This window comes from Numenius arquata, chromosome 27, assembly GCF_964106895.1.
Source record: "Numenius arquata chromosome 27, bNumArq3.hap1.1, whole genome shotgun sequence".
NCBI classification, from domain to species: Eukaryota; Metazoa; Chordata; class Aves; order Charadriiformes; family Scolopacidae; genus Numenius; species Numenius arquata.
Genome location: NC_133602.1, coordinates 2190826 through 2214153, shown reverse-complemented (window position 1 = coordinate 2214153; position 23328 = coordinate 2190826). Strand labels below are relative to the sequence as shown.

The 23328-nt window shown below is 52.3% G+C and overlaps 1 protein-coding gene across 4 annotated transcripts in view; it reads right to left on the bottom strand.

Annotated features, from left to right (window-relative positions):
- UBAP2L (ubiquitin associated protein 2 like) overlaps positions 1 to 23328 on the bottom strand; it is a 28095-nt gene that overhangs the window by 1526 nt on the left and 3241 nt on the right. For 2 of the 4 annotated variants that reach the window (XM_074164622.1, XM_074164624.1), the window contains exons 4-26: positions 22658 to 22853; positions 22560 to 22574; positions 22257 to 22352; positions 20826 to 20871; positions 20448 to 20560; positions 14916 to 14968; positions 13415 to 13500; positions 12787 to 12958; positions 11720 to 11921; positions 10205 to 10482; positions 9765 to 9937; positions 8723 to 8912; positions 8052 to 8106; positions 7427 to 7601; positions 7182 to 7254; positions 5550 to 5745; positions 5354 to 5442; positions 4626 to 4679; positions 3930 to 4011; positions 2050 to 2267; positions 1854 to 1959; positions 644 to 711; positions 135 to 332 (exon numbers count right to left, since the gene is read on the bottom strand). In XM_074164622.1, the coding sequence (XP_074020723.1) occupies positions 135 to 332; positions 644 to 711; positions 1854 to 1959; positions 2050 to 2267; positions 3930 to 4011; positions 4626 to 4679; positions 5354 to 5442; positions 5550 to 5745; positions 7182 to 7254; positions 7427 to 7601; positions 8052 to 8106; positions 8723 to 8912; positions 9765 to 9937; positions 10205 to 10482; positions 11720 to 11921; positions 12787 to 12958; positions 13415 to 13500; positions 14916 to 14968; positions 20448 to 20560; positions 20826 to 20871; positions 22257 to 22352; positions 22560 to 22574; positions 22658 to 22853 (2934 nt within the window). The remainder of the gene's footprint in view (positions 1 to 134; positions 333 to 643; positions 712 to 1853; positions 1960 to 2049; positions 2268 to 3929; positions 4012 to 4625; positions 4680 to 5353; positions 5443 to 5549; positions 5746 to 7181; positions 7255 to 7426; positions 7602 to 8051; positions 8107 to 8722; positions 8913 to 9764; positions 9938 to 10204; positions 10483 to 11719; positions 11922 to 12786; positions 12959 to 13414; positions 13501 to 14915; positions 14969 to 20447; positions 20561 to 20825; positions 20872 to 22256; positions 22353 to 22559; positions 22575 to 22657; positions 22854 to 23328) is intronic. The other 2 variants (XM_074164623.1, XM_074164625.1) reach the window with 1 other exon arrangement.

Here is a 23328-nt window from a genome sequence, read left to right as displayed (position 1 = left end):
GTGTATGTGCAGGTGTGAGCGTGTGCGTGTCACCGCGTGTGTCCGCGTGAGGGAGGGAGGGAGGGGGGGGCGGGGAGCCAGAGCCCTAGGAGATACCCCAGCGAGGGCCGGGGGGGGCCGGGGGGGTTGCTTACCTGCCCGTCCTGCTGCAGGTGGTGGTGGAGGATCTGCGAGTGCGGCTGCTGATGCGGGGTCAGGATGTGCATGAAAGGGGTGGGGGGATACGCCGCCGCCGTGGCGGGGTTGATGGGGCCCCCGCTGCCCAGCGCCGAAGGCAGGTTGAAGGAGGCTGCCGGGGTTCCAGTGTGAAAACCCTGCTTCTCGAAGGATTGCTGAGGAGGAGACACAAACATGGGGATGAGGGCTGGGAGCTGGGCCTCGCCCTGTCCCTTCCGGCAGCACGTTCCCCCCCCTCCACTCTACAAGTCACAAGCCCCAGAGTCAGCGCCTGGTTCAGAGAACGGCCAAGAGTCTCTGCCTTTGGCTCTTTCTGGGCTTGGAATTGCTCTAAGCTGGGAAAGACTGAAGATTTTCTTTCTGCTCTAAGGGGAGGAGACCTCCTTCCCCGGGGGGGCTGTCTCAGAGCTGGGCTTCTGCACCCCCAGCAAAGCAGAGCCTCCCTGGAGACACCCCAGAGGCTCACCTGAGTTTTGGAGTAGACAGAGCCCGAGATGTCTGGCACTCCCGTGTTACTGGATGTCACGGATACACCTGGGGAGAAGGAGAGGCAAGAGAGCGTCAGGCAGCAGCCACGGGTTCAGTGCCGCTAATGCCGGCATCAGGTCGGGGAGAGCTTTGGTGGCCCTGCAGCCAGGGAAGGTCTGGAGCCAGACACCGTCCAAAGGGAGCTGGGTCTTGGCAAAGCCAGGCTGCAAAGTGCCGGGAGGATGCAAGCTCTTTTGCTCTGGCCACCAGCAGTTTTTAAATGCCTCCAGAGAAACATTTAGGGGCCTGCTGCCAGCCAGAGACATGCACATTATTGAAGAGCCCAGAAAATAGTGACTCTGAGAAGAGCTGGGGGGAATGCAGGAGAAAAGGAACAAACTCCCAGCACAAAACAGTAGCCAGGACGGTCCAAGGGCTCCTCAGATGGAAAACAGGCAGCCACACGGAAAGCTGTGGGCTGGAGGACTGGCAACGCTGGCAAAGAACCCGCATTTGAGGCTGGTTGTTTCTGAAAGGGGTGGGACAGAGGAAACCTCAGCAATCAATTCAGGCCTGGAAAAAGTGTTGAAATCAAAGAGGTTTGAAAGACTCAGCCCTGGGTGACCTGCTACAGGGCTGAAGTATCTTCGCAAAGAGAAAATAGTGTCTTGAAGGGCTCTAATGGAGGGAAAAAAGGCACAACAGGAATTTAAAGGCTGGAAGAGGGACCCAAACGCAGGCCCTCTCAGTCAGCCAGACGTTAATCAGTGAAACCCAGGAGCAGGTTCACGACCTTCTTGCATCTTAGAATCAAGGACACTCCTCTAGAAAGCACGCATCTGCCAAACACAGGAGTCAAACAAGTTCCTGGGCTCAAATCTAGAATAATTATTATTCTACTCATCACATACAGGCAGCAGAAAACCCCAAACAAATAAACCCCAAACAATTCAGCAGCTTTAGCCCTCTGACACGAGCCCAGGGCTCCAGCCATGCAAGGGCTGGGCAGGGAGCAGGGTGTGAAGTGCTCCATACTCCTCAAACCTGCTCCAGACCCAGATGCGGAACAAACCTGGATCTTTCCAAGGAGAATTAAACCATCTGCGAGCGGCACCGCAGCTATTTTCCTCCCTTACTATTGGAGACTGCGGACAAGCCCTGCCGCTGTCAGTAACCACTGCAGAGGAAGATGCTGCTGGGTCTCTTACCGGTGCTGTATCCGTGGGAGCCGTAGCCGCTGGGCTGCTGAAAAGGGGTTGCTGATGCGTTGACGCTGACATTCACACCATGCTGCTTGGAAGAGGTAGGAGCAACCTACAGCAAGGAGAGAAGCAGAGTGAGGAGAGACTTCTGGCTGCACTGCCCTCCTGCCCGAATCCCACCCCTCACCTCCAGGAAACTCACAGGGAACACGGCGGGCCCGTACTGGAAGGTGCTGGGGAGCCCTGGTACCCCTGTGTAGTACGGCAGACTGGTGTAACTGTAGCCAGGAGGCAGCGCCGGGTTCAGGAACGTCTGCTGCGTGGTGTGGTGGGTCTGGGTCTGGCTCTGCTGAGGCTGCGCCAAAGTTGTTGCAGGAGCTGGGGAAGAGGCATCACCTCGGCCAAATTTTGTTAAGTCCCCTGGAATACAGGAGGCGAAAGGAGTGTGAAGAACAGATGCATCAAATCCTGGTCCATTCCAGCTCAGCCCAAAGGTGACACAGCTTTTTGATCAACGGTGACTTGAATCAACCCCCTCCCACAGCTACTAAGGCCTGCAGCCCTCAGAGCCTTGCACACTGATAAGGCCAAGCTGTTAATTGCTCTTCTTGTCCGGAGAGAAGGAATTCAGAGGGGAAGAGAAAACCCCAACAGCTGAGCCCCAGATTCCCTTCCCTGGAAATGTTCACCCATCCCTGGAGGGGTTCAAGGCCAGGTTGGATGGGACTTGGAACAACCTGGTCTGGTGGGAGGTGTCCCTGCCCAGGGCAGGGGGGGACACAATGATTTTTAAGGTCCCTTCCCACCCAAACCATTCTGTGATTCTATGTTTCCAAGCCACAGCGCTGCACTGTCCGATGTCAGCCTGTGATCCCCCACTGGATAAACCTGCCGCGTGCGCAGCAACAGGGCCCGGATGCTGGAGCTCTCCCTACACCCTCTCCGTGCATCAGCGACTGCCTGAACAGGACTTGGCTCCCTCCAGAGCCAGACCTGCAGCCAGAGCAGCAGCCCAGGGGCCTTGTCCTCTGGCCAGACAGCCCCACATTGAAAGGAGAGGCAAATATCTTCCAGTTGAGGATGTCTGAATGGCCCCTTTTTACAGCAGGGCTCACATCTCCTTCTCTCTTGCTGGCAGCACCGAGTCAAATGCCGCTGCAGAGGCCCAGCGGCCACGGAGAGTACTCGGAAATAGAGTTTCCTCTCTTCCCACTCTGGGCACTGGGTAAGGGCTTGGCTGCAGGGCTCGGGGAAGCTCCCTTTGCTGCTCTTTCATGCAAACACTCTCCCTATTCAGAACTCACACAGGAAGCAAGTGAATTTCCCAGTGTTGCCCCAGCTCACAAGTGAGGCCAGGATGGCCACAAACATTAATTATCACCCATGTTAACTTGGCAAATCACGCACACAGTGGTGCCGCACGCTGAGCTTGGGCTTTCAGCCTCAGCGTACCAGGCAAAAGCACTTCCGCACAAACAAGCTCCTGCTGAAGCCAGGGAGAAGTGGGGCTGGAAAAAGAGCGATCCACAAAGCGCAACAATTCCTAGAGCACATGAAAGCTCAGCAGAACTGCTGCTCATTGCAAATCAGCAGTGGAATAAACACACCCGTCGAGGTCAGAGAGAGAACAGCCACCCACCGGGCATTTGGTTTGAATTTGACAGGTCCTAAATGCCCTGTTTTCTTCCTCCACGAGACTGTCCCATAGATAAAAAACTCAGTTTCTCCAGATTTTGTGTTTCTTTCTGTTTTTACTCTAAGTGCTTGAGAAGCACCCCTTAATCCCTGCCTCACCACGACCTGAAAAGCACTTCCCCAGTTTTACACCTCTCAGATTCTTTCAGCCCTTCCTCGCTCCCTTTCCAACTGCTGCATCGACTCCTACTTGTCCACATCCTCCTGGTAACGTGCCTCGACACGACCAGATGATCAAAGGGAAGCCAAGAATTTAGCTGCTGAGATACATGCTCTAGACCAAAGGCAGTGCAGGAGGTGGTGCCAGCAGACAACGGCACAGGAAATTAATTAGCAGCAGCAGGAGCACCTGATGGGATATGCCACCAGAGCCATCTTTTTCCCTACCAGAGTACGGATTACTGCTCAGGCTGCCATCTCTTCCAGTCAGCGGGGTGGTAGGCGTAGGGAATGGGATGCTGTAGTAATCCTGAAGGAGAAAAACAAAAGAAGTTTTATGAGCGCTGTCTGAAGAGGCAAAACAGTATTTTTTGGAAAAGAAGAATTTCCAGAAGGACTGGAGATGTGTTGGAGCACTGCAGTTCAATCAGCCACATCGGGGCTGATCGCAGCCTACAGCAACCTGGGTTTCTGTAGCATTCACCGTCCCCCTCGTCTGGCCACGGGAAGAACCAGATAAGGTCTACTGGAATGCAGCCCTTAGACTGCCTGGGCTTCTCCCTCCACAACACAAGGGACACATCGTATTGCTAAATAAAACCCAGCCTCATAGAGGTATTTAGTCACTGCCTCTTCTAAGGATCAGAGGGAAGTGTCTACAACAGCTCCTCACACCACTGTCGGGCGGAACAGCTCTGCCTGGGTAGATCTCACACTCCCCGACTCCACCATCATACCACTGTCTGAATAACCAGTGCTCCAACTCCAAGTGCAAAGGAGCAACCAGTTAACTCCTCGCTACTGCCACAGAGGATTCAGCACCCTCTTTTGCCAGCTCACAGACTGCCCTGTCTGTACCCCCAAACACGCAGCCCTCAGCTGTTACACCCCTGCAGTGTGTGTCCGTCAGTCCACAGCACTCACCAAGGGGAATCTCGTCTGGAGCATCTGCAAGTCGTCGTATCCGTACACCTGTGGCTAGAAAAAGAGCAGGAGGTGATGTTAGGGACGCAGGTTAGATAAAGACACTTCCCTAATTTTAGATTAAACATTTAGATAATCGGAGGCTACACAATTACCTGGGCGCAGGCAGCCAGCAGTCGCTACTGTACAACTGACACTGCCAGGAGTGTTTTTATGAGCTGCTCAAACACCCAGCACTGCGGCTCCAGACCACAAAGGCACTTGACAATTTTACTCCAAAAAATTATTCCAGCTCCAAAACCTGTCCTCGCCTCTAAAAGAGGGCTGTGACACATCACTAGACTTGGTGGCAGTTGCCACCCTTGTTCTGGCTGTTTGGCCTTTGTCACGCCGTGTTGCTAATGCAGCTCCAGGCTCTCAGGAGCCACGCTCTGACCCAGGGCCGCTGCTCCCCAAAGGCTGGGGAGGCTGCAGAGAACAAGCCGAAGAGAAGCTGCTCTGGGGTGACCAGAGTTAGAGATTCACCCCCATGGGCACATGGATTTTCTCCGCTACTGCTTTATGGGAAAGAGCGGGTCCAAACTCTTCCCACGTGGGGCAGCTGTGCTGGGCTGCTGTTACAGTTTCTGGTTTCTTTACCAGACTACACCCCTGCCTGCTCGCTGAAGACAGAGCTAGAGGGATCTAGTGCCATGACAGGACAGCAGAGCGCTGGCTGTCCCACTCACCGGATAGGCGTGTAGCAACCCCGGAGCCATGATGTATGGATTAGGCAACAATGGTGGGACTCCAGGAGGGAGATTGGGAGGGGCTTTTCCTGAAAAAAGGAAGAGAAAGGAAAAGTTCCACAGTGAAGCACACAGAAGATGCAGTGTATCTCAGCCCCCACACCCTCCTCCTGTTTAGCAGGACCCAGGAAAGTACCTGATGTTGTTGCAACAGAGCTGCGGGTGGAGGCCGTCACCGTGGAGTTACTGCTGAGGCTGAGGCCCAGGCTGCTGACACTGCTCAGACTGGATGAGACGCTAACGACCGGCGGGGCGGCCGACACCGTGCTGGAGGAGGTGGAGAAAGTGCTAGCAGAAGAATGGAGGCTCGCTTCACTCTCCACACTCGTGTGCTAGGGAAGGAAGGGAAGAGAGTTAGGGAACGGGACAGATGTAACCACGTGCAGAAACGCTGCAGGGTGCTGTCCACGTGGTGCTGGGTTAATGCTTGAACTTGATGATCTTGAAGGTCTCTTCCAACCAAAACAATTCTATTCTATTCCACAGAAAATACTGTGTGGCTCTGTCTGCACCCGGACGTTCCCGAGAGCCTGCAATGAACTCGGCTGCTGCAGGCTACGGAGAAAACTGCTCTGCATCTGGCTGAAGCCCAAAGCCCTGACAGCAGCCAACCCCTAACGCTTCCAAGCCTCTCGTGCAGTGTCCCAACATGTCCATCTGCTGGGAGACGCAGGGCTGAACACCGCATTTGCAGTGGGGAGATTTATTCTGCTGCAGAAGCCAAAACCCAGGAGCTCTGTACTGCAGGAGCTCCAGCAGTATCTACGCTTGAACAGTGACACTCCACCAGCTATCAGTTTGCCATGACATCTGGTTGCAACTCCACAGCACTTTCAAGAGTTGCTACAGCATCAAAAAGAATCATGGAACCATAGAATGGTTTGGGTTGGAAGGGACCTTAAAGACCATCCCGTCCCACCCCCTGCCCTGGGCAGGGACACCTCCCACCAGACCAGGTTGCTCCAAGCCCCCTCCAACCTGGCCTTCAACCCCTCCAGGGATGGGGCAGCCACAGCTTCTCTGGGCAACCTGGGCCAGGCTCTCACCACCCTCACAGCAAAGAACTTCTGCCCCACAGCTCAGCTCAATCTCCCCTCTTGCAGCTTAAAACCCTTCCCCCTCGTCCCATCGCTCCCCTCCCTCATCAAGAGTCCCCCCCCCAGCTTTCCGGGAGCCCCTTTAGGGACTGGAAGGGGCTCCACAGTCTCCCCGGAGCCTTCTCTTCTCCAGGCTGAATGCCCCCAACTCTCTCAGCCCCCCCTCCCAGCAGAGGGGCTCCAGCCCTCACAGCATCTCCGGGGCCTCCTCTGGCCCCGCTCCAACAGCTCCATGTCTCTCCTGTGCTGAGGCCCCAGAGCTGGACACAGTGCTCCAGGTGGGGTCTCCCCAGAGCGGAGCAGAGGGGCCGAATCCCCCCCCCTCGCCCTGCTGGCCACGCTGCTGGGGACGCAGCCCAGGGGGCGGGGGGCTTGCTGGGCTGCCAGCGCACGTTGCCTTTATGCACTGCAAGCGTGTAACAGCACCCGCTGTTTATCTCTGAAACAGGTGGGGTGTCAAAAGCCTGGAGCCAGAGGTGCACAGACCGTGTTCTGACACAACCCTCTGTCCTCTCTCCACATAACATCCAAACTCCAGTGGGACAACCAGCAGCCCAGCAGCTTCTGTCCCAACTGCAGACCCTGCTGGCCGCACACCCAGGGTCCCCAGCAGAGCTCTCTGAGCAGAGCAGTAACTGGGGTGCACAGCACTAGAGCACCCTGAGACTCACCAGAAGAGTTGAAGTTGACGTTCGCCCAGAGGATGTGGATGAGGACAGACTGTTCTGCTGGGTGGGTAACGTACTGCAGGGAGGAATAAGAGGTCATCAGGCCAAGATGTGAGAGTCACCATTGGTGGCACCAGGCCAGGCCCCATTCCCTATCTACTCAGATGGGATGAGTCACCTCAGTCTTCCCCACGGCAAGAGACTGCTACAGATCCCTTCTCCAGAACCCACCCCACACGCTGGCTCACCTGCTGAGCTGGGCGGTGGTGGTACTGGGGAGCTCCTCGCTGTGGCTCAGGCTGCTCAGAGCCGTTGAGTGTTGGCTGGCCGTCGTCAGCAAGGACGATGCAGACACCCCGTCGTTGAGAGGTGTGATACTGGGAGCAGAGGGGGAATCTGATTTCACTGCGGGGCCTGTAGCACCTGCGAACACAAGCTCTGGGTTAGGGGCAGCTACGAGCAGCTCCTGGAGGACAACTCAGGATCAGCGAAGGCTCAGCTGGAGGAGCAGGGAGATCTGGGGCTTCCCTTGCTGCTGCCAACCAGTCACACACTTGTGACAGCGTGACGGTGTCCTACATCTCCCTTTACCCCAACACCACCATCAGCTCTGCAAAGAGCTTCAAGACCTACACCTGAGGTGCCTTTCACAAACAAATCAGAGCAAATTATTGCCATCAGGGAGTGATTCATGAAGGATCTCATGGATCCATCAGCAGGAAGCTGAACATTTCAAGGCGAGCAAATAATCTGAGTGGCAGCAATTAGTCCAACAGGGAAAGGACTTTCTATTAGATAAAGCTTTTAATCCAAAGCAAAGAATACAAGCAGTACAAGAGACTCAGGACACCCGCTACAGCGAGAGACTCTTACCTTCAACGGCCTGTGTGGTTTGTAATGGCGTGGGCTGTACAGAACTGAAACCATTCTGAGGAAAAGGAAGGAAAAAAAAAAAAAAAAAAAAAGAGTATTGGGCACTGCAGCTGCTCCTTTCCAGAGGCAGATCTAGTGTCAGCCCCCTTGCACACTCCCTCCTCCGGTGTGCAAAAGGCGTGCTACCAACACAGTCACAGCGTCAGTCCCAAGCTCAACTAGCCCAGTGATAGCCCAGACCCTCAGGAGCGTATTTGAGAAAGCAGTGCAGGAAGTTTCTCTGCTGCTGGTAGTCAGACTGGCTCAACACCCTCAACCCGAGCTCATTAGCCAAAATTGATGTCACTGAACTTGTGCACAGCATGCAAGAATCAAATGCTTAAGACAAAACGAAATCCTTAGCCCAAATGCCACTCTGCACAGGGTAATTATGCATGACACGGCCTGCAATCAACTTAACCGCTGTTAACCCCCCTGGCCCAGCCCCAGGTGAGTAACAGAACTAAGGGCTCTCGTAGCAGCCAGAAGAAAGCTCTCACGAGAGCCCACAAGCCCCGCGGTGCGGCTAAAGGATTGCAGAAGCACTTGATAAACCACTTGGCTTCCCCCAAGACAGTGCTTCACACACTACGCTTACTCAGCACAAAGGGAGAGCAAAGCTGTTCTCCTACCTTGGCCTGGGTCAGATCTTTCTGGGGCGAGGAGGAGATTGAATTTGGGTATCGCCTCGTCTGGGTGGATCTCTGTTCGTACAGTGGTCCCTGAGCGCTGTTCTGGGAGGTAAACGTTGCTGTCTGTATTGTGCCGCTCTGGTAACCAGACTCCTGGCTTTGATTGGACGAAATTGTGGATGAAGATTCACTACAAAGTGGGGAAAAAAAAGAAAAAAAAAAAAAGAAAAAAAAGAGTTTAACATTTTCCTCCAAAACAGCCCTGATGACCCAGACTGTAGGCTCTTCGTCTCAAATCTCCAAAATACAGAGCCCCAAGCATCAGCACAGCGGCACCACACGAAGCAGCCAGGCAAACCCAGCAGAGACACGTCCCCAGACAAGGGCCAGCGGCCACAGCAGGACACTGGCACCTCGCTGCAGCCTCGCCTGACACCCTGCTGTGCTCTGGGTGACATTTCGTGAGCTGCCACCACTCAGGTTCCAGTACTCAAGGGACCAGGCAGGTACTATGGGTCAGCCCAAGAGGGGCTCTGAGCAACCTGATTGAGCGGAAGATGGCCCTGCAGGGGGCCTGGAGTAGATGGCCTTTAAAAGGTCCCTTCAACCCAAACCAGTCTATGATTCTAACAGAAGACAGGAACACTTTGCTTCACAAGGCATCATCACCGTAGCCACACCTACTCCACCACGTCCTGGTTTGCCAGGCAAAAGGCAGGACAAAACACGCAGAATCTGTTCTCCAGGGACAACGAAGAGTTGCGCTGGGGATTCCTCTCCTGAGTTTCCAGCAACACCGTTTAAAGGCAGCAGGAAACGTCTGTGTTCTGTGTAAGCACCACAGGCCAAGCAGCCACAGGGCTGCCTGAACGAGCCTGCGGGCAACTTACCCTTTGCTGTCGCATACGTTGTCCCCCCTTTGTGACCACGGCACAGTCAGAAAGGGTCTACTAGTATGCAGTGTCACTAAAACCCAGGGGACCAGCTACCTTTTGAAGCTACCTGCTGGGATTAACCCTCCCCTTCCTTGTCCTGTCCTCACCTCGCCGTGCTAGTGTACAGGCTGCTCTGAGACTGGCTAACGGCGGCACTTGTTGTGGGCGTCGATTCGTACTCCGCGAGAACAGGCTCCGAACCAAACTGTAACGCCCCAAACTGCAGGTTTAGCCCTGAGATATCGGCTGAGCCGGGCATTTCCACTGCGAGCGCAGGAATCTGCAAGGGAGGAACAACAGAGAGGGTCAATCACTCCCTGGTGGCAGCAGAAAGTGACTGTAGTATCCACATTTCCCAGCACGCGACGGCAATTATGGGTTTTCACCCTCTGAATTACGCTGTTAAAGCCCGGCAGAGCTTTTCTCCATCACCCCACAAACACCCAGTGCTAACAGCAGGAAGGCCAAGCCTTCCCTCATCCCCAAACGGATCTTCCTGCAGCTCTAACATGATTACACCGACTCCTTCCCCACCACTAATCCACACCTTCGATGTTAACGACGCTTTCTTCTTTTGCTGCTTCAGCTTCTGCTGTGCGGGCTGGGGACTGGAGGACTGGTTGTCCGAGGACCCGGGGGACATCTGGGGAACAGGGTTGGTTTTGCTGGGCAGCGGCGAGGAAGGGGGTGCCGGCACGGTTGTGGAGGCAGTGACCACCGGCTGCTTCTCCTGCATGAACACTTCTATCATGGTTGAAGTTGACGTGAAGGCCTGACGCTTCGTGAAGGGACTATGCACGGAAGAGTCCGTTGGGTTCTTGAGATCTACCAGGGGAAACAAGAGTTGAGTTAGAAGGATTTGTTTCCTTAAAGTTCAATCAAGTTCTGATTCTTCTTAGTGTCAAGAAAAGTAAAATCATTTCACTCTGTGTCTCCTCCTGGAGCCTGTTAAAATCAGACGGCAGAGAAGCCCAGCGTCTCCACTCCCAGCCTTGCGCTCTCACCACCACCAACGCTGAGCCTTTGAAGCCCTTCTCCCCTCAGCTCCTTCCACCACCCTGACAGGACACTGAGCTCACACAGCACAGTCCTCCACCCTCCGAGAAAAGCTGGACTTGAGTCCCTTGTGTGGAGATGCTGCATGGCAGAGTCCCCGCAGGCCTGACGCTGTGTCCGTCTCCCTCTCTGCCACCACCGCAGCGTTTCTCTGCCTGCTCTTCCTCCTGCCAGAACCAGGTGCCCTCCACCCACCACCACCGCTCAAGGCTGCCCGCCCTCAGCTCTTCGCACAACTCCGCCTAAGCCTCACCGCAGCTTATTAAAAACCAACTCCTATTCTCTCTGACTCTCCTCTGTGGCTCCTTGTTTGAAAAGATCAGGAGCTGCCAACACTGCCTATTGCTAGGACAGGGCTCAATTTTTCTTCAGCTTAGATTTGAACCAGAGCCATTTCCCTACAGCAAGAAATAAAATGCACAAGCTGAAAGAAGCTGCACCAGCACTCAGCTGTGCACAGCGGGGCTCAGCATCTCAGTGAAAAAGCAGGAGCCTCTCGCTCTCTGCTCATCCCCTCACGCCAGCCCAGAGGTAGAGTTACCCCTTGGCATTTAACAGTCACCAGAACTGAAGTCCTTTAAGGGATAACATCGGGTCAGCAGTGAGATGAGACGGACAAGTGTTGGTATTCAGGAACTATTCTCCAGAGGTGTCCACTTTCAGACCCTTCCCTGTCACACAGCTTTGCCCCAGAGAGCAGGGTCTGCAGAGCGAGGGTCTCAGGAACGCCCCATCCCTGGCCCTGAAGCTGGCTGGAATGACCAAGAGGCAGACATGGATTCAACTGCTCCAAGTATAAAAGGAGCAGGGAAAGACTCGTGTGCACTATTACATTTTACTCTCACAAACTTGCACCCAGGTTTCTTTTAATTTCTCCAGCAGTTGGCTTGGTTCTGAACTTGTGACCTGGCCCTTCACTGAATCCCTCACACTGCTGTTCACGGGGCATTTCTGCAGTTCTGGGAGAACACACTTCCCTCTGGGGAGCCACGCTGCTGTTCCTCACCATACTGCACGAGGGACGAGGTCTGCGTAGTGGATGCCATGTCCCAGGAAGCGGCCGTGGTGCTCCCGCCGGGCTGGGTGTGCTGAGCCGCCAGCTGAGCCAGGGCCTGCGCCGTCTTGAACTGCTCCAGGAACTGAGAACCTGTGGTACTGCTGCCTTTGGCCTCCCCGACATCTCCAAACCCTTTCCCCAGCATGCTCACCTGCAATTTCAGCCAAGAAATAACAAAGTCAACGTCTCCCCTGGCTTGGAACTTGGCTCAGAGGACAAATACATCTCTTAACATAAGCCTGAACACGCTGTACCCTGCTGCTTCTCACGGGTGCTCAGCCCAACACCCTGAGCTCCTGATGCAGACACCCTGGCAAGGAGAGCTCACGCGTCCCTCTCAGCCCTTATCACACGTGAGCGCAGATAACTTCTCTGCTGCCCGACCCAGGGCATTTCACAGTGTCACGGAGGTGTACAGGGAAAGTTAAGACAGGATCTTTAAAAACGTACTCAATTATTCACGTGCATTTGGTTGCACTAAAGAAGACAACCACCAGGAGAACGTGGCTTTAGTTAAGGTGGTTTTGGAAATCCTTCCTGAACTATCTCACCATTAAGAGCAAAATTTTAATTGCTTTTGCAGGAGTTACACGAAGCAGCACCTTCCGAGGTCTGTGCACATCCCTGATTCAGATCCAACACCTCCCTCCTTCACCTCTCCGTAGATACCAGTGTTTCATCCTGCCCCCAACTCCCAACCAGTCCCACTGCTCAAACCCTTGACCGTGCAAGCCCTGGACTGCCGGAGCTTTCCCTTTCCTCTGAGCAGGAAAAAAGCACGTATTGCAAGTCTGGCAGGGGAAACAGGGGGAGGAATTATCCCAATTATTTCTAATTAAGAAATGGACTTCATGCCTCTGGATTCAGAGCAGACTGGCACATCACCCCAGCAGAGGACTCTGCCGCCCGCAAGAAGGGAGCAGATGGATGTCCCACATTGTCCAAACGCAGAGAGAACGCTGGGGAACCAACACCTGCCAAAACCCGGACGCTGGCCGAGCCCGGCGTTCCCGTACCATGCTGTGGTGAGAGAAGGAGTTCCCGGAGGCAGGCTGGGATATAGCGCTCTGCTTGGAATTGCTGAACACCAGGGGCTGGGCCAGAGACGGAGCCTGGGATGACTCCAGGTTAGTCGACTCGTTCTCCATAGAAGAGGGCGTCTTTCCCAGCAGGACTGCAAGGTCGATTCTGCAGAAAGACGGACGACAACTCACTGAGATTAACTAGAGCTCTCTCCCAGCCCTCACTGCCATTGCAGCGTTATTCTACCTCCAGCCTCACAATTTATAGCTTTTACTTTGCAAATTGAATGAATCTGCAGAGTATTAACTCATAACTGCCAGTAGCCACCTCAAAAAGACCAAGACCAAGCAAGATCCTGCATGGCCTTCTATTTTAAAGCACACCTTCCATTAAACACAGCAAATGTCCCAAAGCTGAAGAAGCAGCAGCAGAGCCTGGGAAAACTCCAATCCAGGATTAAGACCCAGAAACTCCTAACTCAACTTTTCGATTTAAATCCATCTCATCTTATTGAGAGCATCTGCATTTAGCTAGCCAGCAAGGTCTAATCTGAGATGGCAAATTGCTCTGGGACTTTTGGGCCACTCTTCCCACATAAACAGCATTGCCACAGGTTATCACCTCTGTCCAGCTGTGATTGTCACATTCTCGGCAGGCAGAGGCACTGAAGACACGTTGGAGGCGGTGAAGATCTTCGTCTCAGACAGCTGAAAGATGAAAGAGGCAAAAAGAATCCAAAAGTGAGAACAGCATCTCAGGACTCCAAGTAAAGCACAGACGGTTGAGACAAACAGCCACAGACTGATTCAAGAGATTCAAGTGCTTAAACTTCTCTAACATTTGGCTCCCATTGGAATCAGCTTCTATTTCATTTGTTTCTTCTCAGGCAAGTGCACAAATCACCTGCCAATGGAAAAAAAAACCCACACCCAAAACCTTCTACAAGTCTCCTGTAGCCCACAAATCCACTGGGGCTGCTGGGGTCTTGGACAGGAGCTCTGAATTGACGGTACAACAGCACTGAGCTGCAAACCCACTGCACAGGTAGGGGCAAGTGTTGCGAGAGACATCAAAGAGAAAAGCTTCAGACCCATAGTTAAGCTTCCAACAATCCTGGTCTCGCCTGGATCTAACCAGAGACCAGTAGATCTATGGAATGGAAAGTAACTCAACTATAGAAGGAAAATAACTCAAAAATGACTGAAAAGACGGTTTAGCGACCACGTGTGATTTAGCCCGGAACATATCTGACTATGAACAGCTTTTATTCCAGACTGAGAAGCTGCCAGCAACTAAACCGCAAGAGTTTAAAACCAAAATCAGGAACCCCTGGGAGCACATCACCCACACGGAGGGCAAGAAGGGCTATCAGAGGCTCCCCTCCAGCAGAGACCTGGCTGAGCCGACAGAGAATCTGCTCGTGTCTCCAAACGCAGCAGGAGCGCTTCCTTCAGACGGTGCCTGGAAAGCAAAACCTTTCCCTTCCTGCCTGTTCTGGAAGCTTAGCAAAAATGAGCAGCAAAACTAGTAATAATAAAGCCCAACTCTGTTCTCATCTGGGAGAACAGAAGCTCTCCCGTGACTCGGAGAGGGACTGAAGCCCGTTTCAGATGAAACGGATACAGAGGAATTAAAGCAGGTGATAACAGCGTCCATCCTCCCCCCTGAAGGAGACACCAAGCGAAGACCAAATTAGCAACGAGACACGGCAAAGAGCGAGTCAGAAGGTAAAGCCAAGAGCTTCTCTTCTCCCCAAATCACAAGGGCCCGCAGAGGGATGTGACACACACACGAAACTGCTGCTGCCTCCTCCACTGCACGTGGTGCAGATCCCTCCCAAAGTGCTGCTCCACTGCAGGAACCGAGCAAGAACCTCGTGGGGAACCAGTTTATGTAAGAATTCCATCAAGCAGTTGCAGGAAAGGAGGGGGGATCCCTTCCTGCTTCGGGCTCCTACGATAACCTCTACCACACGTGTACTTTAGGAGAAGCTCCTGGAGTTGGGAGCCTGGCTTGGACTGTGCCCAATTTGGGGAGGACGGGCTTCACGCTCCTCTCGGGGCTGCGTGTGCACAAACAGGGTGGCCGCCGGCCGGAGGAGAGGGGTTTGGAGAGTACCTACATCTTCATTCCAGTCCTCCGTGCCCCACTCTTCTGTCGCTGCCCTCCACGCACCTATAGGGATAACAACAGGTAGAGAAGTTACGCAGACATCAAAGCTCCACGTCCGAGAGGCGGGGGAGCACTGAGGAGCTTTGCAAGCAGCCGAGAGGATTTCTATTTGCCAACCAGACAAATTAAAGCAGTCGACCCCAACCCACAATTCACTGGCAAGGTACCGCGATGGGATGGCCCAGGCCTTGCTGGGGCGGACTGGGCTGAAACAGGGACCACTGGGCCGGCAGCGGGGGCAACACACACTCCCCGACACCGAACAGGGAAGCTGAGCTTGGCAAAGAAGTCCCGGAACCGTCCCCAGCCTCCTCGTGCCATTTTCCTGATCTCCCCTTGTACTGCGGTAGCTGCACGTTTCAGCATCCAGGAGCAGATCGTGTTTCCCGGCAGCTCGGACAGAGCATCTCCTTCGGGGCCTCCTGCCAGCTCTTGGGCAGGGTCTCACCACCCAGTTAAACCTGAGGCTTCTATAAAACCCAGCGACAACTCAACCATTCACGTGGTTCATTGTTGGGTTTTTCCTCCCCCCACCCTCAAAAACTGTTGAAATCTCGGTGCACCAGGAACTCCTGTGCAAAGGCAAATGGGAATCAGAGTGGAAAATTTAAGGGACTAAGCAACGCACACGTTTTCTGTGACCAATCTCAGAAACACACTCAAAGTGAGTAGTTTAAAATTTCAGGGAGAAAAGCAGGAGATTTCAGCCGCAATCCAGCACAGCGCAATTTGTAAGAAAGCAAAACCTACCACGAAATAAAAAGTTCTGCCTGGCCGTATCTTCAACTTGTTCCGTCCCTCAGTTCCATCACAGCTTCACCTCAGTACTTTGAATTTTATGCGGCAAGTTCCGAATCCATTAGACAACTTATTTGGTGTGGGAGGAGGACAGGAATATTTTACATCCCCCAAAAAACAGGCGCGTTTTTGCACAGCCTGTTTTCAGCCCATGCAAACCAGATCAACCGAACAGGACCCAGCCAACAGGGTTAATCCTGGAGACGTTTAACAAGGACGGAACAAGTTGGCATCAGCCCTTTCAGAAGCCAAAAGCCTTTTACAGCATAAAAACAGAGCACGTGGGAATAAGAACATTGTGGATTCTTCTGCAGGACACCATCGGGCTTGCTGAGATTTTTGGGGGGAAGAACGCAGCAGATCTTCCCATATACACTTTAATTATGAGGCCGAAACATCCGAACAACTGCTTGTCTAGAAGTGGGGGATTCAGTGCATGAACTAAGTATATTAGCAGTGAATTATTCTTTTTTTCCTTGTTGTTTTGTTTTGCCTGGCAAGTGGAGCCAATTCAAGAAGCCTTCCTGGATTTTTTTTTTTTTTTTTTTTAAATATTCAAGTTAGAAATACAGACATTAATACAAACACGATTTCCCTGAGTGCCAGGAGTCTCAAGGCACACTCCTCTAGCCCTTCCTCCCCAGATGGAAGCATCAGGAGTTCAATGCATTCAACGCAAAACACATCTGGGCTTTACAAACCCAGATTCCACCTTTCCATAGATTTTTTTTTTTTTTTTTTGCAGTAGCAGGAAGGAAGGCTCCTTTCCAGATTTTCATGGATCAGGAAGATCCTGCCAGCTCGACCCTTAGCCAGGGGGTGAGCGGGAGCTGGAGGTACCTGGCTGGGCTGCAGGTGGTCAGGGAGAGCAGGACACCAGGAGAGATGCCCCAAGAAGAGTTTGTGCACGTAGGAACAGGGCATGGGGCTCTCTCAGCCCTGCTCGCTTCGGGGAAATGAGGAGGAAAGCAAAGCAGCAGGAAAAGCAGAAGGAAAACCTGCAGATGAAGAGCAGCCATTGATGGGGCTTCCCTGGCAAGTCTAATTCTGGAGCACCAGACACCTACGCAGAGGGCAGCTTGTGCTCCTCACACACCAAGGGACGGGTGGAAAACCAAAGACCTGTGATGTAGAACCCGGCATTTGCCAGAAACGCTCCAGAAAACTTCCTAACCAGCACAGTGCGTTTAGATTTTTTAAAGAAGCTGAGTGCATCGCCCTTCATCAAGCTCTTCCGAAGGGGAGAGCAGCACCCTGACACCTCCAACACCACTTCAGAAGTGTCATCTGCTGAGGAGCTCTAAGGAAGCCCTTCAAAGAGCTGCTGGTCTTTGAGCTCCTCAAACCAGGAAAAGGAGAAAAATAAAAGTCAATAGGCGTTTGCAAATATGCATGTGCTGAAGAAAACATCCCCATTGTGTCTTCAAGATTATTCCCCCTCCAAATAAACTATCTTTTAATTTTAAAATGGGAGATGAGCAACCAGTTTGCTCCTCCCGCAGCCCACTGGTGCTCTGCCATTGTCTCGGTGACTGGGTACACGCTCGATGTCCCAGCCTCGAAGGGTGACAGACCCAAACCTCCCACTCTGCACCTCAAAGGAATGTAAATCCAAACAAAGCCAAAGTGTGGCAAAAATGTAATGGCAGCACCGGAGCAGACGGCCTTGTGCTGCCTGCGGGAGTTAATCTTTAACCCACAGACGGGAACCGCAAGATGCTCCAAAGCAACAGAAGCACTCCAAGGTCTGCCGTCGGGCCCTGCAAGAGACTCTGCAGCCTCAACCCTCCTCCTCCTCCTGTCCTGACCTTCAAGAACAACGGGATGAGTTCCTTCAGAAGGGCCCTCGACTCCCAGACCTCAGGGTAGACAGAGCAGACCTTAAGTCAAACAGGATTTTGGTCTCGTTACGAACACCGATGGGGTTCGGTAGGTAAAAGGCAAACTGGATCATCTCACGGGTGTCTCTTGGCTTCGTACGGCATAAAGGTGTAAGAGCAGGAAATAAAGCGGCCAGGCATCGAGCAGCTTTGCCATCAAACATCCTGGTCATCTCATTTCCACCGTCACCTTCAACCGCAGGGTTTGTCTGCTCAGGTGGAGAGCAGCAGCCAGGCAGCAAGGACATGCCAAAGCAGCCACCAAGCGCGTCGCTCACCCTGCAGCGGCCGAAAGCGGAGGCAAAGGCGCTGAGATTTTAGCCAGAATAATTCCCCTCACAGCACATTGTGATCCTGAGCAGAAATGCAGCAGGGAGGGCAGCGAAGGGATCACTGCAGAACCAAAGCACCAAGGAACAGCACGGGGACAACGGCAAGTCCTGGGTTTATGGATGTGAGACAAGAGGGACAGGACTGAGCTGCCCCACGCTTCCTCCCCTCGGGTGGGATGCTCTGCCATCGGTGCTGTGGACACGGAGCTGCTCTGGGTACCAAGAAGCAGTGGCTGAAGTTAAAATTTACATCATCCACAAGAATTTGGGTTAAACCTCTCCCCATTTACATTCAAGGTGTCAGCATTAGTAAAAGCACAGTCAGAACAAAAGTCAAATATTCATGAAAATCAACAAATTAAGAGAGAGAAGAATGACATATCCACAGATATTTCAGGTTTTGTTTAAAAAAAGCTATAAAGTAAAGGTATCCGGGGCAGTTAGTGCACCTGGATGTATCGTACCAGGAGCAGTGTCAAATTTTCGGGGATAATTTGACCCCTCACCCCCAATGAAATCAAGTCCTGAAACAAAAAACAAAAGAAAAGAAAGACAACCAGTGAAATTTTGACTTCGAGAAGTGAAGGCGAGTTTCACTGCCCCCACGTACACCAGTCACATTGTACCTGTGGATATTGTTAATTTAAAGAGATGCTCGTGGCTACTAAAATGGAAACAAAAGGACCGCGCACGACACAGGTGAACAGCACAGTTGCATGACTGACTTTACAGCTGCGTTGTACCACTAGAGCAAATTTAAGTTGTTCTATCAGAAAAATCTTCCAATTCCCCCAAACCAGACTCTAACCCCCTTTGGTTCCGCAAGACGCCAACACAGAAACACCAAACCCCCTCCCCCAGAAGTTTGCTGGGACCAGACAGTTGAACTTCCAGCGCACAGAGCTCATCCACTCCCACCCCTTCCTCCCCCAGAGACCCGCCTGCCCGTTGCCCCTCCACGTGCCCACACCACTCCCTCTGGTATTTAAAACTCCATTTCTCAGTCGGGAAGACGACGATGGCTCAATCTGTTAGTGTTTTATAAAACCACGCTTGGGTTTCCCCCCCACCCCCACCCCCTTTCAAAACAGCTGTTTTTTGAAAACAAAAAACCACCAAAGCCCAAGCCAAGCAAAAACCCCCTATGCCAACAATGTGCAGTAAAAGGTATTGCAGTTCATGCTGTTTTATTGCCCTCCTTCCAAAACAATCAGTTTTTCAGCAAATACAAGAAATATGGAATTGGCCTAAAGCAACATTAATGGGGCTGTGAACGCTTCTTACAACCAAGATGTGGTTTTCCAAAAACCATGGGAAATTAGTTGGACTTCACAGTGGTGCAAGATTGCTCCATTAAAAAAACAAACAAACAAAAAAAAAAAAAAACCCCAAAAAAGCAACAAAACACCCTTAAACCCTCCCTGCGACCCGCCCCCCCCCCAAAGGCCTACTTACGATTAAGGACTGTCCCTTGCGACTCTGCCCAGTTCTCACCCTGCACAATCTGAGCTCGCTTCTGCCTTACAACAGTGTGCAGAAACAAAACAAAAGTACCATTTTTCCAAAGCAAGAGAACGTGGAAGGGCAAGGCGGGCGTTCAGGAACCGCCCCGTGAAGAAACGTTTGCTTCAAACAGGGAAATGAAGACTTCTCTTCAGCTGCCTCTCTGTAAAGGAGGTCTCATCCTGCCACGTCGTGAGCAAGATGACCATGACAGAGAGAACGCTCCCCATATCGAAACCAAGAGCCAGACATCTGAGCTCTGAGCAATACTCTCTGGAGTAATAACAGGACAATTTGCATGTGTTTAGCATGCTACAGTTTATAAAAAAAAGACTTTTCCAAGGAGGCAGCGTGGTTTTGGTTTCTCGGGGGAGACCTCCTCACTCGGGTCGGTCTCTTCTCCCAAGGAATGGCTGATGGGACAAGAGGAAATGGCCTCAAGTTGCACCAGGGGAGGTTTAGGATGGATATTGGGAGAAATTTCTTCACCCAACGGGTTGTCAGACATTGGAAGAGGCTGCCCAGGGCAGTGGTGGAGTCACCATCCCTGGAGGGATTTCAAAGCCGGGCAGACGTGGTGCTGAGGGACACGGGTCAGTGGGGGTTTGGGCAGGGTTGGGTTGATGGTTGGACTCCATGATCTGAAAGGTCCCTCCCAACCTCGACCATTCTATGATTCTGCTGAAAAACAAACGGAGGCAAGTGCTCCTGTGCCTCTGTTGGGCAACAGCACGCATGAGCTCACACCAGAACAACCATCCAGCACCCAACTGCCACTGTGGTCACCCTGACAGATGCAACAGGCACAAAGAAACAGGGCCACTGAAACCCATCTCTGAGCCAACAACCTGTTCCTCCATCCCTGTGCCAAAGACCTACCCAGAACCTCCTCTGTGCAACTGGACAGACACAGAATCTGCTTTCCCTCTAAACACCAAACAGCCAACAGGCGCGCGAAGAACCACTTACTTGTGCCATCATCCGGCTCAAAGCTGCCCGTGTTGTTCCACGTGTTGTTGTTGCTATTCCCATAGTTCTCGTCAGCGCCGGCCGGCTCGGCGTAGTCAGCCGGGTTGAAAGTTCTGCAAGAAATACAAGGACGGAAATTTTTACTCTCTTTCCCTAAGCATTTTAAAAGCAACTGATTTTATTCAGATCACGACACATCTCAGAAGACAGTTCTCTCAGCAGAAGGATGTTCCAGCTCCACCACCCATTCCAAATTTAAAGTTATCATGATGCAGTTTTGGGCTTTATTAACAAAAAAAAGGAAAATCAGAACACAAATGACAGATGGAAACGGTACTATTCACGCACAATGACTTTTATTTTTGCTTTGAAACTTACCCCATGCCTTGGGCAGAAAACCTTCCCCCTCGCCTTCCAGAGCCACCTGTAAAACACACACACCCTGAGCATCTCTTGGCTCCGCGCCACCGGGAAAAGAAACATTTGAACAACATATGGATTTCTGATGCCCAGACTATGAAAGTGGTGAGGATCTTCCCGAGTTGATGGGATTTCCAGCAGTGTCTTTATATGTATGGGAATGACCTCAGCTGGCTGGCAGCATCATCAGCGATGCACGATTCCAGGCTCAGATGAGGTTTCCAGCTGACACAAACCATAAATACCGGACCCCAGGTTCTGATTTCTGCAGCGTGTCCTCAGCAACAACTCCTGAGGCAGCTCAGATTTTGTGGAAAAATTAATTTCTGCCGCTGAGTATTTAAAAACCAAGACAAGAGTCTGCACAGCCACAGAGTTCGGAGACATGCGAGCAGGAATCCTGCCCTGGTGGACAATAGGATGACCATAAGCCAACAATGTGCCCTTGCAGCCAAGAAGGCCAATGGCATCCTGGGGGGCATCAGAAAGAGTGTGGCCAGCAGGTGGAAGGAGGTCATCCTCCCCCTCTGCTCTGCCCTGGGGAGGCCACAGCTGGAGCACTGGGACCAGTTCTGGGCCCCCCAGTTCCAGAAGGACAGGGAACTGCTGGAGAGGGTCCAGCAGAGGGCTACAAAGATGATGAGGGGCCTGGAGCATCTCTCTTAGGAGGAAAGGCTGAGGGACTTGGGGCTTTTTACCCTGGAGAAGAGAAGACTGAGGGGGGATCTGATCAACGCCCAGAAATACTTAAAGGGTGGGTGTCAGGAGGATGGGGCCAGGCTTTTTCCAGTGGTGCCCAGGGACAGGACAAGAGGAAATGGGCACAAACTTGAATATAAGAAGTTCCACCTAAACATGAGGAGGAACTTCTTTCCTGTGAGGGTGGCAGAGCCCTGGAAGAGGCTGCCCTGAGAGGTGGTGGTGTCTCATCTCTGGAGATGTTCAAAACCTGCCTGGACATGTTCCTGTGGGACCTGCTCGGGGTGGACCTGCTCTGGCAGGGGGTTGGACTAGATCTCCAGAGGTCCCTTCCAACCCCACAGCATTCTTTGATGCTGTGAATGAGGAGGATCCAGATTCTGTTCTAACAAGCAATGGGCCCACCTTCCAAATTGTCACCTTAGTTCTTTTAACTTCCCACCTCTATACAATAAAACCCCATTTTTTTCCAGCTCCATGGGATGTAAGAACTAGATACCGTTTCTAGGATGCTTAAGATGGGGAAGTGATGTGTAGGCACTAGGGGTAAACATAACAACAGCAAAGTCAAGTGCTTATTGTCAGTTTGGTGATTCTTCCCATAGAAGAGGGTTTCATGCCTCCCAGAGGAGACAGATACGCTGATGGAATTCTCCTCCCACTCCCTCTGCCCTCAAACCCCATTTGTACCTCGGCCTCGGCCACGTCCCCGTCTCCCTCTTTCTGTGCCTCTTCCAGAAGTTCCTCCACTCTTCCCACCGTCCAGTCCATTCTCCTGGCCCCGAACTGGAAGACAGAGCAACGCAAAGACAATTTCAAGATTCATTCTGCTTTAGGGAGGATACAAAACCAACCTCAAACCCCGAAGTGTGGAGGCTGTGCAGGACACCACCCCGCACGCTCCCACAGCTCCTTTATTTAAGTTGATGGGACCGAGGGTATTGCCCGAGGAATCATCTCAGACAGGGGAGCATCAAACAGAGCCCCACACACTCAAGGATGGTTTTCCTTCAGCACACATCCATCCAAGGAGCTTTACTGAGAGCTTTTACACAGCACAAAGCCGCCTCAGTGTGTGATGTGAACGTTACGGGTGTTATTAAAGGGCAGGTCCATACACTCTCTTCCACGGCTGGCACCTCGCCCCCGCCTCGGTGGCCCACCACGTCGCCTGCTGAAATCCCGATCCCTCTCCCGGTTCTCTTTGCTTTCTTCGCTGGGTTCTGTCTGGCCGCTCTCCTTCTGGCCCGAGACACCCTTCTTCTTCCCGACCATCTCCCAGGAATGCTGAAGGTTTGCAAAGGGGAAAGAAATTAATCACAGTTTGATGGACGCAAGGTGCAAATACAGACATATTTAAATACGCTACAGAGAATATAACGAGGGTCTCCAGAAAAAATGGTTTCCAGTTCAATTTTATTTTACTTTTTTTAAAAGAAGAGTCTTTTCTCAACCTACACACAGCACAGCCTCTTCCCTCAAGGAAAGCTTTCTTACAGCTGACTGGCACGCAGCTTGAGGTAACAGGAGATGAGTTATTCTATTTCTGAAAGATCTACTAAACCTCTTAAATAGAGTGGGCATAACACTTACTCAGGTTCAAAACATGGCTAAATTTACCCTATTTAGGGAAAAAAACCCAACCCTGCCATTTCATATAGGTCACTGATTTGGGGAGTGCTCAGAATAACCCAGGTAAATGTTCCAAAGTGCTCTGCAGTCAACGTTTTGGGGGGAAATTTGTTCTCTCAGACACAGAGTG